At 40.5% G+C, this 17233-nt stretch overlaps 1 protein-coding gene across 3 annotated transcripts; it reads right to left on the bottom strand.

Moving 5' to 3' along the window:
* Window positions 1-2052: 2052 nt before the first annotated feature.
* On the bottom strand, window positions 2053-12378 carry fbxw5 (F-box and WD repeat domain containing 5). 3 transcript variants are annotated; one of them, XM_030066144.1, is made up of 10 exons: window positions 12230-12378; window positions 10870-11065; window positions 10532-10689; window positions 9061-9244; window positions 7622-7770; window positions 6532-6870; window positions 6138-6321; window positions 5831-5978; window positions 5505-5717; window positions 4121-4406 (listed from the first exon to the last, which is right to left on the bottom strand). In XM_030066144.1, exons 2-10 carry the CDS (start codon window positions 11054-11056, stop codon window positions 4121-4123), a joined length of 1848 nt encoding a protein of 615 aa, XP_029922004.1. In that variant the 5' UTR covers window positions 11057-11065; window positions 12230-12378. The 3 variants fall into 3 exon arrangements, with proteins under 3 accessions (XP_029922006.1, XP_029922004.1, XP_029922005.1); XM_030066145.1 differs by having other exon boundaries at window positions 10870-11099; window positions 12230-12336; XM_030066146.1 differs by lacking the exon at window positions 12230-12378 and having other exon boundaries at window positions 2053-4406; window positions 10870-11056.
* Between the last annotated feature and the right edge of the window lie 4855 nt (window positions 12379-17233).

Genomic DNA, 17233 nt, shown 5'->3' with positions numbered 1-17233 from the left:
GAGGGGCAAAATTCACTGTAAAAGTGGCAAAGGGCAGCAGACTGACATGCAGGGGGGCACAACAAGTATTTTGCTTTCTTTTTTGTGTTTCTCTACACACACGTAAACACAAATACTTATTTAATATGTGTGCAGAACACATATACAATTGTTGAGAATGTATTTGAGCAATCAAGTGTGAAATTAGTTTATTAATAGAGTTCGATGGCATTTACTTTATCAGTGAAAATTTTTAAATGTTAAATAATCAGGGAGAGAGAAGGAAACACATGCACAAGGGCACCAACGCTGTGTGGCCAGTTCTTGTAGCATAAATGATGGTAATTTTGGATGAGAAAATAGGAGAGAAGCCAAGACATGTTCTGTTTTTATGTTATACTGTAATATTATCATGCACTTGCAAACAGTACAGGTCTTTAGCCAAAAGGTTGCTCGTCTGAAACCTATTTAGACCTCCAGTCTTTCAATGACATGCTTGTTATATTTTTAAAGAAAGAAAATAGAGAGCAGGAGGGATGATTATAAAACCAAAGAGTCACCATATTGCACATATTCCAAAACAAGTTTGGAAGACGAGAGCTGGAAAAAAGAAGCATGTCTGCAAGGTTTCTCTGAAAACTTCTGGCCGGTTGTTCGGATGATCTGCAATCCATTTTTATTTTCTATCCAGGTCTTAACCAGAAGCCAGTCTGCCTCAGCAGGATATTCCTGTCTGTCAGCTGCAGGCAAGTACCTAAACACTGCTCATTACATGTGAGCAAAAATACATACAAAAAAAATATTAAAAAATAAATAAAGTACTAAATCAATTTAAAAAAGGTCTCAAAGTAAACCTCTTAGGTGATGGTCATTGTATATAATGAAGTTAATGTTTTCCTGTTTGACACAGACCAGAAAATGATGAGCTTCCAGGTGGTGACATTTTTTTAAAAATATAAATTCCTGAAATTCAGACAAATATCACAGAGATATCCCATTTCTCATACTGTGATGTCAAAAGATGTATCCTATATCTAATAATCGCAACTTTTGGGTGGCATTTTGATAAAAGCTCTTCTGCAATTCAAAACTGAAATCTTAACATTCTTATTTTTATTGTGCTCACTCAAAATAATTGGTGCAGACAATTGTTCACCATCCATTACTACAGTTTCCATGAATGCATGAATTTACTGAGCTGATTTACTGAAAGTATCATGCATTTATAAAAGATGACTTTAACAGTAAACGATCCATGCCATATCAAAATACGGATTAGCTATTCAAACCAATCAGTGTTCAGTACATTTATATTTTCAATTATTTTAGTGATATAAAATGTGTGGATATGTAGATATGTTTAATAATCTGTCTTGTACACGTACAATAAAAATTGACCTACTTCACAGCAGCCATGTTGATATGAGCAGCAGGTAAACACAGGTGTTACTAATGATATTAATAATTAATAATCTGTTCCATTTAAGGCTACGTCCATATGGAGACAATTTTTGGGAAAATAAAGCTTTCTTCTTCACATTTCACCCCTCTGTCCACACAACAACAGTGATTTTGGCCACTGAGAACACAACAGCGGACTTTAATCATGCAGGGTTTTTTTTTTTCAACTTGTATTCATGTGTTATTTTTAGAGAGGAGCTCAACCACCTCCTCTGTCCGTATGAGCCACTCAGCTGTTTTTCAATCATTACTTCATTTTCCGGACAGTTTTGGTCATTGGTCAGACATTTTTAACTATCTGGACTTTCTGGGAAATTCTGGGAAGTCAAGCAAATTAGTCCCTCCCCGTCTTCTTTATGCATGCTTTTATTACACGCTGCGAAGATGTCGGATTAATGAAGCTGATTTCCACCTTGTAGAAGTGTCCAGAAGTGGCCAGAACCTTCATTAATGTCATTAGCAACACTTGGGTTTATTCTGCTATTCATCTGAATGTGGCTGCTGTGAAAAAGGTCTATTTTCATAACCTTTTTTGGAGCGGTGGTGTCAAATTCAAATTGTTCATAGAATGAATGACTCAAACAAGGACCCCTGAATAGTGGGGCGCTGAAATTCTGTTAAGATAATATTTCAAATTTTATTCAGGCAAACTCCAAGTTGTCCGTGATGAGGCTGAACTCATGCAGTGTAACAAACAACTCCATAGCAATGACCAGGATTTTACACTCAGTGGGGAAAGCTTCGTGAAAACTAAACAAACATTCTATCAGGTGATGAGGAAAAAAAAAAAATCCATCCATCCGCATCCATTGCTGACAATCATCCAGATACCTCAGAGTGCCTCTCTATCAATTAAAGGTCTGGGAAACTAGAAGCAGCGATTTCTTTAGCAATGGGTTACTTTAACACATATCTGCATTCATAACTGACCCTGAGGATATTTTGAAATGAATCCCACTACAAAGAGCAGTCAGCCCTGAAAGATCTCAGCTGGCCTTCCCCTCTGTTCAGGCAACAGGTTTCAACTGGGTGGACCGAAACATGTAACTAAGTTCAAACAAGCAGTAAAATTGCTTCTACCCGAAATATTTAATTAGGTAAAAGGGGCAACTTCCAGTAAGCAAGGCCCAGGGTGCAGCACAGAGGCATGCTGATCTGGTAAGTAACCTTTTATTAAAATTTATAGGTTTGCTTGTGGGACTAACCGGTAAGGTTGCCAACTGTCCCGTAAAAGACAGAATTGTTTCATAACTGGAAACTTAAAAATGCACTCTGTATTGAACTGATACTCTGTTCCTTCTGTATTTGTGGAGATTGAGTTCAGCGCAGGCGCTCTTCTCTCTCTCTGTTCCCTGTGTCAGAGCAGAGGTGTGAGACTAAAAGGGAAAGGGCTGGTGTACCGCAACTGTACAGATTTAAGTGAGGCGAGAGGTTAAAAGTTCCGGGTAGACTATGAATATTAATAAATGAGTGACACACCCAGCCACTGCCTTCAAAACTGGACAAACATACTAACAAGGCATTCATTTATCATATCTGAGGTTTAGAGCCTTATAATAATATTTGAGTCCAGCTTCCCAGATCTTTAAAGGGCATTTCCTTGTGATGCAAGAGTGAACAGCATCTAATAATGAATAAATGAACGGTGTTAAAAATGTGCATCATCTTTAGAGATGGGGGGTATACACTTTGTGATCATGACATTATTACATTTTCTTATCTTATACAATGTAGGCCCGACAAAGATTTGCTCACAAGTAGCAAAACAGCTCGCTGCTCAACTGGCTGGCTAGCCTGGATAACAGTGTACGGTAAAACATCCAATAATTCAGTATCAGTCCACCTTAAATTTGAAGTGTCTTTCAACATTATCTTTCCATTATAAATTCAGTAGTCACTCCTCAGCTTAATGATCCCCAGTGACTGTTCCACCTGACCAAGCCATGGGAGACCAAGGCAGACTGCAGTGAAAGCTAAATGTTTTCCCTTATTTTCATGGTTATTGTGACTCGGATACTCTGAAAATCATATTTTTAAAAAAATGACACAATTGTGTTCATATACAAGATAGAAAACTTGCAAGAATTCTTTACATTTTTTTGTTTGTTTGTTTGTTTGTTTTTTAATAATTTTCAGTTACTGTACTTTGCATTTGTTGGGCAGGATATAACAACCACAACTGTAAAGAGCCGCCTCTCCAACATGTTTACATTATAACAAGGTCCAGAAGGTCGGTGTTCAAATTCACGTGGCCGACCTTCAGCTTGAGGGAAAACACACCGGGGATCTATTTAGGTGAAACATTGTAAAATAAATACAGATACAACCTTCTTTTGGAGAACAGGTTTGGATGTGCATTTAGGTGTAAGTTCTACGCTATTTCTATCTATGGTGATAACATTAGTATCACCCTTGCTAACAGCAATAGCAAGTTTACGGTGATTTCTGTTAGTTGCTATTGCAATAGCGCTCCCTTGCATCTAACCCTGAGTCACATCACATCCAGTGTCCTGCTGGATGAGGACACCCAGCACTGCCACGGGTCAGAACTGTGTGAGAGTGAGCCGTGTACAGTACCCACACGGCATGCATACCTGGAGTGTAATTTCACACCATAGAGGAAACAGATAAAACAAAATTCCTCTTCCCTCTCCCTCCCTCAAGTATTTTCCAACCTGACTCAAGGTTTTCCATTGACACTGTTGGCAGACGTGGCGTTCTTGTTGCGGTTCAGCCAGGAAGACAGGAGTTTGCGAGGCCTGGGCGGCCGGGCGGGAGTCTGTGCCAAGCGGACCATGCGTGGTGAACGCCACACCTTAATGGTAGAATCGTCGCTGGCAGACAGCAGCAGCTCTTGGTCTGCGGGACTGAAGGCCACAGAGTTGACCACGTCATCGTGTGCCAGGCGTGCCAGGCAGATATTGTAGTGACGGTCCCAGATGTAGCCATGCTTGTCTTCTGCTCCACTGGGGAGGAAATAAGTCAGACAGCTGTTTACTTTGACATCATTTCAAACCATTATCTGTCTTCCTGGGGTCCATATCTGATCTCTGCTTTGCATTGTGGCTTACAAAGCACATTTTGTTGTGACCTTCTATTCTGCCTGGGAATTCCCTACCACTCTAAAATAGCACTATCAGGGTGGAGCAAATACAGCTAGCCACAAGCGTGTAGTCCAAGCTTTTGCTGTGGCTGGTATTTTTGGCCAGTCTTGCCAGCTACTTTTGCAGGAAGCCAAGGACTATTTTTTATAAACTGAGAGATTCAGTTCTGTAAGCACTACTGGCACAGACTCTCCAGCCACCAGACTCAAAGAGATCTGTCCTGTTTTTTTGTTTTTTTTTGCAGTCATTTTCATGTTCCATATGGCACCACATTATAATATCCTTGACATATACAAGCTGTTTCTTGGCCGATATTGGATTTCAAATGAAATATCTGTATTAGCCTGAAATGACAATTTCTGTGGATATGACATGCCAATATGTAAAATAGATCAAACATGCCCTGGTTGTGGCTGTTGTCAGGACTGTCTCAGGATAATCATCATCCAGGATTTTTGACAACAATGCACAGCGGAAAAAAAGATCAGGTTCATGAAAACTGATCAGCATGCAGGACAGCTACAGTCAAGCACCTTCAATTCATCATAACAGAGGTGTTCTCTTGTAGCAGATAAGTTGCGCTACGTCCATGCCAGTGTATTTCCTCATTACATTAAAAATTGTCTACTTATTGCAAACCGTCTAAACAGAGTAGTGATCTAATGCCATGCACTGTCTTTGTTGATGTTTCCTGAGAAGTTTTCTAGCTTGTGGCGTTATCACTTCTCTTTTGAGCAACTCAGAAATTACAAATCACTTGAGCCTCATGTCCGGTTCACCAATGGACTGGCACAGGACCTTAGGGGTGGGACGATGGGTGATGTCACTGAGCATCAGCAATGCATAGAATCTACAGGTGATCTGTACATTTTTCCCAATGTCAAGACAATGAGAAAAAAACAATCATTGTGGAAAAGCAGGCACAGTGCAGAACACCTGCCAGTGCGGTTAGTAACTCACCTGGCGACAAAGTCTCTGCTAACATCCAGGAAGATAAAGAAGCATTCATCGTTTGGTGTGAATGCTCGATGTGCGCGCAGGCTCCTTCTCTCCTCCCTCAGACTCTTAAGGTCAATAACATGCAGGTCGATTTCCTCAGCAATGGGGGGCGGTGACATGGGGTCCGAGATTATGCATCCTGCTGGCCACGCCCGGCTGTTTACATAAAGGTACCTAGTCAAGGAGTAAAGTTAAGAGTCATAAAAGACATGATTTGATGGATCTGCTTTGAACCTAGTATGCTGCTGTTTGCCACATTAAAAGAAAATGTATTGACCATCACTTACCTATGGTCTGGAGAAAGGCCCATACCAATGATGTGACCATGGATGTCAATCACATGGTCCAGCGAATCAAAGAACTCGTCTGAACTGCGCTCCTCCCCGAGGACAGGGCCACAAGTGGTCATCTGGTCAGGCATGATGCGCTTAATACCTGGAGGGAAGAAAAACAGCCGCACAAGAAGAGATGTCTGACATGATCTGTGTGTGGAATTCTGGCACAAAAGTTCAGGAAATTATGTATTTATTGCATTACATTTGAGGTACATTTATGGACTTTGGTTCTATTGCAGCAGTGTGGAAGCAGCCATACCTATCTGGTGAGGGGAGTAAGTAAGGCTACCAGTGGTGAAGAGCAGGTAGGTCTTGTCCTCTCCCTCCCCGGGGGCAGATGGGCCGAGGAGGCCGGGGTCAGGGGCCTTTGTGTGGGCTCTACCCATCATTCGGGCCACTGTGGCCTCAATCTCTAGCTCCATGGCCCCTACACTCTGACAGCCCTGATGGCAGAGGGGAGAAAATGAAGGACAAAGGCAAGACAGAGATCAAGGGCTTATGTAAATGGAATCAAACACCTAGAGAGTGCTACACATTTCATGACTACTATTTGTAATTCCACATTTCACTGAGTGTAATACACATCAGTCAATTTTTTAACACTGCATGGACAAGAGACAGCAGCTGTTACTGTGTCAAGCCCTATAGCTCACCTGTATAACATGCTCCAGACCTGAGACATTAGGCTGGCGGACACGGGCAGTGGAGAGGCCCTGATGCTTCATTTCCCTCTGGTGCTCCTCATCCTCCTCTTCCTCTTCTTCTTCCTCACTGTCTGTGGCACCCAGGTCAAAGAGAAGGGGCTGGTACTCCTGTCCTGTCTGGCTTTGGGCCTTGGCCCGCGCTTGTGACTGAGCCTCGTAGTCCAGAAGCAAGTCCGGGTTGTCGTGACGCCGGCAGTGGGCCACCATCACTGTGCGGATGGTGCTGGCGTTGATGTTCTGGATCTTGAAAAGTCTCTTGACCACATTGACGTTCTCTGATTCAATATCCTTGTGGAGAAAAGAAGAGCATGAGGAAAAAAAAACATGACAGAGGATGTGGAGAATCATGTATGGCTATTTTTTTTACATTATTTTGACATATTCTTATGCAGGGAAAGCCAATTCAGTATTCAGACAGTTCCACGCAGGCAAACCTGACATCGTGTCCTAATTGCATCAGTGAGCCTGAGTGACGTGTTATGTACACACCAAGTCAAAAAGTAAACAAACTGACTTTGGCCACAGCAAACAGGTGAGGTAGCCATGGAACAGCTGAAGCAGCATGTCAAAAGTAGATACAGGATGTCCGCCGACCCTTTGTGGGGAGCGTGTTGTGACATTTCCTACACTTTCGTCACACACAGACAACATCATGGTAATGGAACTGCTGTGGGGGTTTTTTCCACTGACACTTGCTCGCTCTGTTTACTGTTAGGACAAGAGGTGAGAGCTGCCCAGTAAAACCACAGTCTTCTATTTTTCTTCAGTGACGCAGTTGGGCAAAACTACTCTAAATGATCCAGCTGTTTATCTGTAACTCAAGTAATACTGTCACTTTTTCAAATTTTGAATTTCATTTTTTTGATAAAATCCCCTTGATTATGCTTTGTAGCCAATTCCCATCTACCAAACCTAACTGTGTTGAGTCTACTATCATGATGGAAAGTCACTCAAGAAGTGCTGAGTAAAAACATTTCAGAGTTATTGCTGGCAAAATATGCCAGCATGCAAACAGTGCCTTACAAACACTGTGTCTCACCTGGAAGGCTTTATTGAGCCAGAGCACAGAGCAGGACGTCATGTTGCCGATCCAGTGCAGGTTCCCAGAGATCAAGTGGGTCTCGTTCAGCCAGCACCCAAACACATCATAGGGTTTGTTCCTGACCCGCGACAAGAGGGTGTAATTGTCTGTAGAGCGGAATGGCACAGGGAGGGTGGGAGAGATACAAACACATAGGGATGAAACACAAACAAATCCACATGAAAAAACTCTTATCTGATCATTCATGGTAAAATAATTATTTTTCAACCCAGAATGCTACACTGTAAAACACCCCTTTGTGGATTTATTTAATCTGGTTATCACACTTGTTGGGGGATGTGTTCCTTGATGTGTTTTTACAAATGACAAACACAGCAAAGCAAACAACAGTCTAATGTGTGTGTCTATGAGCCACACAAGCATGTTTCTCATGTATCTCATGCACATCACCCTATTGGTCGGTTACTCCTGCTTGAAGTTAACATTTATCTGACCATTACCCAAAGCAGTGTTTCTCAAAGTGCATGAGATGTCCCACAATGTATGCATGCAGTCCGGTGGGGTAAGGAGACAGAGAGGGTAAAAGATGCAGTTTCTGATGACTGATTTAAAACTCCTCTCTTAAATATTAATGATAGTGTAATCATAAATCTCAAAGACTCCTGGGTGTGTAACCTATGTAACATGCAGGGAACGTGGGAAAGAAAACTGAAAATATAAAGCTCTAACATGTTGATATGTTAAAGTTTATTTTTTTCCTGTCTCAGCTGGGATTTTGGGGAGTTTTTTTTAATCACTGTGTGGATTATGTCAGGTGGTGTTGTCCTGTTTGCTGCCGGCTTGTTTTTTTTGTTTTTTTTACTTTAAACTTTCAAAAAACTGAGATTATCCTGTTAATGAAAAGTATGTCAGAAATATATCACTATTATCACTATTAAATTTATTATTAGTAGTACTAGTAGTAGTAATGATTCTGTGAATTTGTACACCTCTTAAGTAATATTCATGCTAGATGGGAGCTCTGCTCTCATAGACTTAGTAAACCTAAACCCCTATCTGTGTGAAGCCTGACATCTAATGGTGAGAAGTAGGATGACTGGTGCCAGGTCCCCACCTAGATGGTTGACATCACCACTTTTCACCATTATAGGTCTGGCTTCACAGATATTTGGGTTCAGGGTTTAGATATGCTTTAATAAGCCTACTTGTATTTCCTCCTTGCAACTTATTTTTGCTTGTTTTGTTATAAATCATTCAAAAGGGCACACCAGCAGAGGAACTGCCTGAATTCTCTTTTTTGAAAGAATATTCATGTTAAATGGCACCATAATATCAGTCTAAAATATATGAAATTTTAATCATCCTAAAGTCATGGTGACTTCATGTCTACAGGAAACACTGAAACATCAACTCTTTTGTGTGCATGTGGTTTTTACCCATGCTGATGACGGCAATTTCCCCAGAGGAGGACTGGTGCGGCCCCAGGTAGACACCAGACACTAGCAGGAGGCTGTCATCAGCATTGAACTGAGAGAACTGGGTGTAGCCCCAGTTGAACTGCCGCATGCTGGAGCTGTGCACCAAGGAGATGGTACCATCTGGCCGCTCGGTATCCCACAGCTGATCACCACAGGCCAGCAAACAGAAGGGTGGAAAGAAGTGAGTGATATGCACAATGGCAGTTGTTTGCATTGAAGCATAGAGAGAATCAGAAAATGAAATGATTTGAAAACAGCTTGACAATCAAGAAATAAACAAGAGAGCACTCACATACAAACACACACACACACACACACACACACACACACACATATAAGTAGAGCACAGACCTCCGCCAAAGCTGCAGCTGAAAGATACAGCTGTGTTTGTGTTAAGCCACACCCCCTTCTGGCAATGCTGTTGTCACAGGACTTGCCCCTTTTGGCCACTTAGCAGGGAAGGTTGATCAGTGCTGCTTTGACCAAGTATCAGCCCAGGTTTTGTGATGTTAAATGGATTTATTTGGAAAGTACGCCCCTATCTGTTCTAAGCCACACATGGGCAAAATAAGGTCTGAGGGCCAGATCAGCAATGAAGCATTGTGGGAAACTAAAGGCACTACATGCACAGTTCTCACAAGCGCTGTGCTTATTTTGTTCAAATTGAACTGATAAACATTTCCGTGCCCTACTGGGGATTTCCACTAAGCCTGAAGGGAGGACAGCTCCACTTCCCACTGCTATGTTGCATTAAACATTGGTGAAGAGTTCAGAATGCATGAAATAGTAATAATTAATCAACTGATTAAAAAGGGAATTTGAGAAGGAAAAGTATTGTGATAAAACTGTGTTTTCAAAAAAATGCAGTGGTATTGAAACCTACAAAAATTTAAACATGGAATGTGGCCCCCTAACCTGATCTTAAACTCACTGTCCGGCCCTTGAACTAAAAAGGTTACCCACCCCTGCTCTAAGCCTTGCCCACTGCCACAGCCCCTCGAGGACCATTGGCCCAAAAAGTTAATCACTTCTTTTCTGGCCCACTACCAACCCTCCAATCAAGTTTTGTGTGACTCCAAGCTGTACTTTTTGAGTTATCCCGCTAACAGATGAATGAGCAGACGGACAGATTGATGACAGGGATGATCACATAATCTCTTACCCCCCATATAAACCCCTAGTATCACCCCGCTGCTGGAGGTGATGAGTTTGGCTCAAATGAATACAGAGAAAGGTTCAGACACCTACAGCAATCTAGAGGTAATTCATTATTCCAGCCGAATAGTACAGCGGCTGATATCCCTTATTTGCTCTATCCTCTCTGACTGACGGTGTGTGTTCATGGTTGAAAAGAAATACTGCAGACTCTTGGTCTTCCATAGCACATGACAGAAAGCCACTCCCCCGGGTGCAAGTGGTTAATCCCTACCTTGACAGTACAGTCTTTGGAGCAAGAGGAGAAACGGTGCCCCCTGTGGGAGAAAGCCAGGTGGAGCACTTGGTCATGGTGCTCTCTCAGCGTCTGAACCTCCACACAAGGAATACAGTCAAAGAGACGTTTGAACTCCCTGTACCATGACACAGCCGCTGCACAAAGACAGAGCACAGGTTACTATTGCATCAGTGTAGCAGTGTAGTGGTCCTACATCTCTATAGACAAGCAGTTATCAATGCAACAATATGGTATTCTTGCAATAACTAACTGATTGCTTCTGTAAATTAACATGCATTCCTATGTGGAATAAATAAGTATAAAAGTATGTGCACCTGGGTGCCTGGGTACAGAGCGGGGGATGCGGTAGTAGCTGTAAAACAACTCCCTCCACAGGAACTCATCTCTGGAGACAGCCAGCCACTGTCTGCAGGCCAGACCAGCTCTCAACACGGCATCATGGGGTAAACGCAAGAAGATCTCCAACACCAGGCTGTCCGGCAGAAATGGGCCACACTCCATTCTAACATCCTGGGTAACACACCACGACACTTAGCTGGATGTGCTGTTACAGTATGACAAAGCCAGTTTAATGTAGCAATCAGATGAGACGGAGCATAAACCAATGGTGATGATGCTCTTTAAACAGCATTAACAACAATTCAACAGTGCAGCATCCCTTTGTATATATGGTGTATATAGGTAGACATCTTTTACATTTGCTCAATTCCTTATTGTTGAATTTATTGTTGCACTTTTTTGCAACTGCAATTAATGCAAAAGTAGGAATAGTGCACATATTTATACACAATGCACTTTACAAATTTACATATTTTTACATTTCTTACTATTTCTTCTTAAGACACAAACCCTGACATGACCATGAATGGATGATGTTTGTCACTAATATTTTCCTGGCCCGGTGCATCCATAAATAACCTGACGGCCGGCTGCTAATGGCTCTAATTTGAGCCTGACAGCTGTGCATGTTGAACTCGGGTGTTACACTGAACGCCTGCACAGCTGCAGCTCTGCACAGCCGCGGGCACTGCACTATCACAGCAGCTCACCCTGCAGCAAGTTTTGTCAAAAAATATGTGGACTCCAAGTGGACAGTTATCGCTGCGATATGTACTCGGGCATCATGTCAAAGAAGTAGCGGTGTCACGGCGTCAGCTAGCCGACCCGCTGTCACTGCTGTCACAAAGCCACATTAAGCTTGACGTTTTCCCATTGAAAACAACTAAACACACCTGTTACATCAACCGCATTGCATGACAATGTAGCTTTATTTACTCTAGTTAGATTTATACAACCCGTCGCTTGATAAATACCATGTAGCAAAGATGACCAAAGGTGGCAGTTTGCCGTTGTGATAAATGTACAAACAAATGTGACAAATGCACAATCTCTTCCTGACGATTTTCCGACCAAACACTCAAATTAACCACGACTACCTGCCGTTAGCAAGTCCTACATGTAGTTAAGCTAGTTAATCAGCTAAGGTTAGTAGCTGCTATGTAGGTAACAGCTCGGCTAGCAAGTGATGTCAAGCAAGCTAAGCTAACTTATTAGTTATACTAACTGATAGACGTTGACACTCGACGGCGCGGTTACTTTTCGTGATTAATGCCTTTTATCGCTTAAGCTCAACCGGGATCGCCAGATACAAAATGCCAACAAACTGTTACCTACATGCTAGATCAAAGTATGTCGGAGAGAAAAAAATCAGACTGCTGGCTAGCGCTGTCGGCTAGCCACCGAGGAATGAAAACAAGCCTCCTCCGACGGCGGAGCGGCGAGGCGCTACGAGCTGATGGCCGGATCATCGCTCCAGACCTGCTCAGTCGATGCCAGAGTGCCCTACTCATCTTCTGCATGTTGCTGTATGATGGTGAGGATGAGGAAGGAATGAATGAATGAATGATACTTTATTAATCCTTTGCAGGAAATTACATTGTCACGACAGCTTCATCACTTCAACACACATAGGAAGACTCGATTCTCGTTATTGTGAGAAAAAGATCACAAGGTTTAGGACTGTGCAATAATTCATACAATAATTCAGCAGTGCAGCAGTGTACATATGGTGTATAAACTTTATATTATTATTATTATTATTATTATTATTATTATTATTATTATTTACATATGATCAACTTAGTATTTCAGTATTTATTGTAGTAATGTTTTTGTAGGATTAATGTCCATATTTCTACATAATGCACATAATACACATAATTTTTTTTTTTTAATTTCTAATGCACATATATTTCTATTTCTTATTTCTTTTTCTATTTCCTTTTCTACTACTTTTAATTTCACTTATGCTTGTAGTATATTCTTCTATTGAGAATTTGAGCAACTGCAACTGCCCCAAGCTCCCCTAAAGGATCAAACTAAGCATTTCTGATTTTGATTCTGATTTTCTTATGGGCTCATCACTTGTGGATACTATTATTGTTTGAAATATGTTGCCCTAACAATAGGTTTTTCCAGTGTTTATGTAGTGCCACAGCCCACAGCAGCAGTGACCTCATTTAAAAACCTCAAACCTAAAGAGGTTGACTTTATAAACCACAGTGTCATAGGGAACAATGCAACTCCCTTTTTGTAAACCTTGAAGTATTTTTTTTTTTTTTTTTAATGATATTGTTGGCATGTTTTTTTTTTTTTTAAAAGCTTGCCATAGAGTATTATGATGATACCGGTAATAAATGACTTTAGAATTTTTAGCAACTTTATCAGTATTGCATAACCTACAAAAAATATGACAACAGCCTCAACAATTAGGCCTTGAAAACCATTACAATTCCTGATGCATTGAAGTAGAAAATATCAGCCCAATAAATGATCTTGTAATGAACTAAAAACATACAAGTAAACAAATCAATAAAACAAATCAATAGATAAAATAATATAAATAAAATTAATATGCACCAAATAAATAAAATAAATTCCAATAAAATAATTTCTGAAATAATGAAAACTTATTCATCCCAATTTTCCCAACTTTGACTGATTATAAGTGTTATTGCTTCTTTGTAATATTTCTTTATATAAACTCTTTCTGGTTGTATTGTGCTGAATTGCAAAACTGTTGGGTTGTTTTTTTTTTTTGTTTGTTTGTTTGTTTTTATTGTTTGTTTTTTGTATTTTGTTAATATTGCTGTCAAAGGCAGTTTCTGGATGTGCTGGTTGTTTTCATGCTCAAAATGAATTAAGGATGTGAGAGTAAAGGTTAAACACACTGCTAACAGTGAGACTTACGTGACACTTCCTTGAGCGTCTCAGCTCCTCCACTGATGTGTGTTGCTCTGGATGCTATGCAACTGAGGAGCTTCCTGTCTGTGGCTCGGGTCAATTCATTTGCATCGTCAAACACGCACCTGGAATTCAAGACTAACTCTGGCATAAAAACAAAACAAAACAAAAAAACAAACAAAAAAACAAAAACAAAGTGGCACTATGTTGTGACTATTATTCTCAGGTAAGTATTAAAATAATTTTTAACAGACATTTTTATTGCGAATTTTCAAACAGATTTTGTTTAGGAAAAGCCAACCAAATACATATGTATTTTTCTGTTGGCAGCTATATTTGCTTTCATGATGGATAACAAGTTCAATAACATTTTTTTGTTTGTTTTTTAATAAAGGCTCAGAATCTGAAAGCTTGTTGTTGGATGATGCTTTAGACAGAGTACTATAAACCTGATAGGGGTGGAATCATGTTACCCATTGCAACCTTACCTTGGCAGAAAAGACTAGAAGGCAGCATGGCCGACACCACTAAGACATAAAGAGTAACCTGTCTTTTTCACACTATCGTCCCTCAGCACTGTCCAACCTGGCTGACTGGATAGTGTCTTGCTGTGGCCCCTCACAGAAGGACAAGTCAGCAACAGGGTGACTATACCAGTCCAAAGGTAAGCCTCGCTATTTCAGGTGGTTCAGGTTTTAAAAGCTAATCTGTCGAGCTCTGCTGTTACTTGAACACTCTTATTTTCTTCATTGTGCAGGAGAAAAGGTATGGACAGTCTCTAGTGCAGAAGAATCCGGTCAAACTCCTCCCAACATGAACCCTTCCTAATTCCCTCCAGGCAGAATGGATGAATGGATGCTTCTCCAGTTTGGATGTTGTTTACAGGCAGCATCTCGACCTCTGTTTTCCCGCTGAGTGTGTTGCTCTCATGTACTTGTGATAATGATGACTTGTCTGAAAACTTCTTTTGGGAATGTGGATAATGTCTGACAACTGACAAGTGCAACAAATAAATTGCAATGAAGTTCTACTGCTCATGTGCCACTGTATGTACCAATGATTAATAATATTAATATACTTAGAACTCCAATACAGCTGTAGCATATCTATCTTATAAATAACACAATAGCTTATTTTTATTATCTGTCATAAATGCATCCTTTCACTGTTTCTGTCTGCCTCTCCACATCAAACCAGACCTGATGAACTGTATTTGTAAGCAAAATATATAAAAGATAAAATATAAAAGATTAATCATGCATCTATAAATATTGGCGTGCAAGGGGATGTATATTGCATTTTCTCACTTGTAAGGTTATCCAGTGGCGGATCTAGGGGGTGGCATGGGCTGGCAGCTGCCACCCCAACAAAGGCTTTGCCACCACAGCTGTCAGCCCAGTTTTAGGGCGATGTAATTGAAAATAAAAATGCTTTTGCTATCCAGAAATTTACAGTACTAAAACTCTGATGTACTGAAACAGATTTGTAATGAGGACATAAATATATGAGCTGATGTAAAATGCATGGTTGTAAAATTATGGTAATTTCATAAGATTTCCACTGGCATTGAGGCTATGTGGAGATGCCTGGTCACATAACCAGAGGAGAGAAAAAGTATTCTTCTCCTAAATGCCTCCAGATTTCATTCATCTTAGCTTTTTTTTTTTTATCTTCTGGGGCCTCAGGTTCTCCTGTTATCTCAAATCTATCTGTGTGTGTGTGTGTGTGTGTGTGTGTGCAAACATATACACACACACAGGCACACGCACAAATTAAACATAATTACATGTACATACATACAAATGTATATATACAGTTATCATACTTGTGAGTCCTTTATCAGCAAGACAAGGCAGAATATCAAGATTATGCACAGAAATAAGATCATTAATCAAAAATTAATGGTAACAGTAATCTTTAGAAGACCCTTAGTGGTGTCATCACTAATTGCCACCAGCACAGCAGACACTCTTGATTCTGGTTTGGACTAATTGTGTTGTGAAAGGATCTCTGAGGAGTCCATTTCTTTCAATGTGAGGATTTCATGTCATTATTATTAGTGAAGCTCCAGTCTTCACATTCAGGTTGCCTGAGCTACCCCCCATCCCTCCACCCTGCCAAAACTTCATGCTTAATTACTATTTGTTTAAAGTACATTAGTTTTATTTGCAGTACACACATTAAGTTAACATTTATGCATTCAACATTATGTAAGTTAATTTTTTCATTAAATACTATGGCTGTATCAAGTGCTCGCCACATCATATTTAGCTTGATATTTTGTGTATTTCATCAGACTTACGTTTGGTATTTGGATACTTTTGATTTTGATTAATCGGGTGTTTGTTATCTTTTGTAATTAGTTGGTGTGTCATTGTTTTATGTTAGCTCATTTGTCTGGTCTCTCCTGGTCTGATCAGCCTGTTTGTTCTTTGGCAGGTCAGTTTGTTGACTTCTGTTTGGTCAGTTTGATTATTAAGTTACCTGGTTATCATGGCCTTATTTTAGTTTTGTTCATTTGACCTCTTTTATGTGCCCACAACTCTATTGCTTGGTTTTTGTAAATTATTTTTCCGCATTATTGAGGACTCCTCATACCTTCACAACTTTGCATATTTATTCGTGCACCTCTCATGAATGCCAAATTGAAATTAACCAGACACCTTTGCCTGTTATGGATTCCTTCTGGAATCTAACTGAGCATCCATCCATCCATCCATTTTTAGCTGCTTATCTGGGTCAGAATCACGGAGGTAACAGGGCAGAATGAGCAGCCCAGATGTCCTGTTCTCTAGAAACTTCTTCCAGCTGTTCCTGCAGGGTCCCTGAGTGCTCCAAGGTCAGCTGGGAGATGTAATCCCCCAATGAGCCCTAACTAACATTTGTGAACACATGAAAAGGAGGGCACCCAAGGGTCAGTCGTACAAGATCCCCAAGTACAAGAGTAAAAGTGATTATTTAGCTGGGTGTTAAAAGTTCTATGCTTTGCTCCTTGTATCTTTTAACGGTAAATAAGGAATGGTAACAATTATTGACACTGAAAAGGATCATCAAATAGTTCTGGTGGTAGAGACCTTGCCGGAAAGGAAAGTCACTTTTGCATTTTGATGAAACTGTTTTTAGTCTTTCACGCTCTCAAAAGAAACTCGCACTTTATAGATTTCCATTTGCACTCAGCCTCCAGGCATTGTCTCTGAGGTACAAGTGTGCTCATTTTCTCAAGGTGAGGCTTTGATTTTAAATGCTTTCATTTTTGTATGGTGCGGTAGGAACATGGTGTTGTTAAAAAGACTAATTTGTGTTTTGTAGAAGAACTTCAGAGCCTGTGATAATTCAGGGTGATGCCAGAATAGAAAACATTATATAGCAAGTTTAACTGGGCAGCAAGTATATCTCAGGGGCAGCACATGTATGTATTCTTTAATAAAATTGTTA

This window comes from Myripristis murdjan, chromosome 12, assembly GCF_902150065.1.
Source record: "Myripristis murdjan chromosome 12, fMyrMur1.1, whole genome shotgun sequence".
NCBI lineage: Eukaryota > Metazoa > Chordata > Actinopteri > Holocentriformes > Holocentridae > Myripristis > Myripristis murdjan.
This window is presented reverse-complemented; position numbering and strand designations above follow the sequence as displayed.

Bases quoted from the DNA above. Each gene is read 5' to 3' on its own strand.
- fbxw5 (XM_030066144.1), bottom strand. From the start codon at position 11,056: ATGGAGTGTGGCCCATTTCTGCCGGACAGCCTGGTGTTGGAGATCTTC. The intron at 6,322-6,531 runs GTGAGCTATAGG...CTCTGCCATCAG, and splicing joins GTCTGGAGCATGTTATACAG to GGCTGTCAGAGTGTAGGGGC. The intron at 5,718-5,830 runs GTAAGTGATGGT...CTCCTTGACTAG, and splicing joins GGCCTTTCTCCAGACCATAG to GTACCTTTATGTAAACAGCC.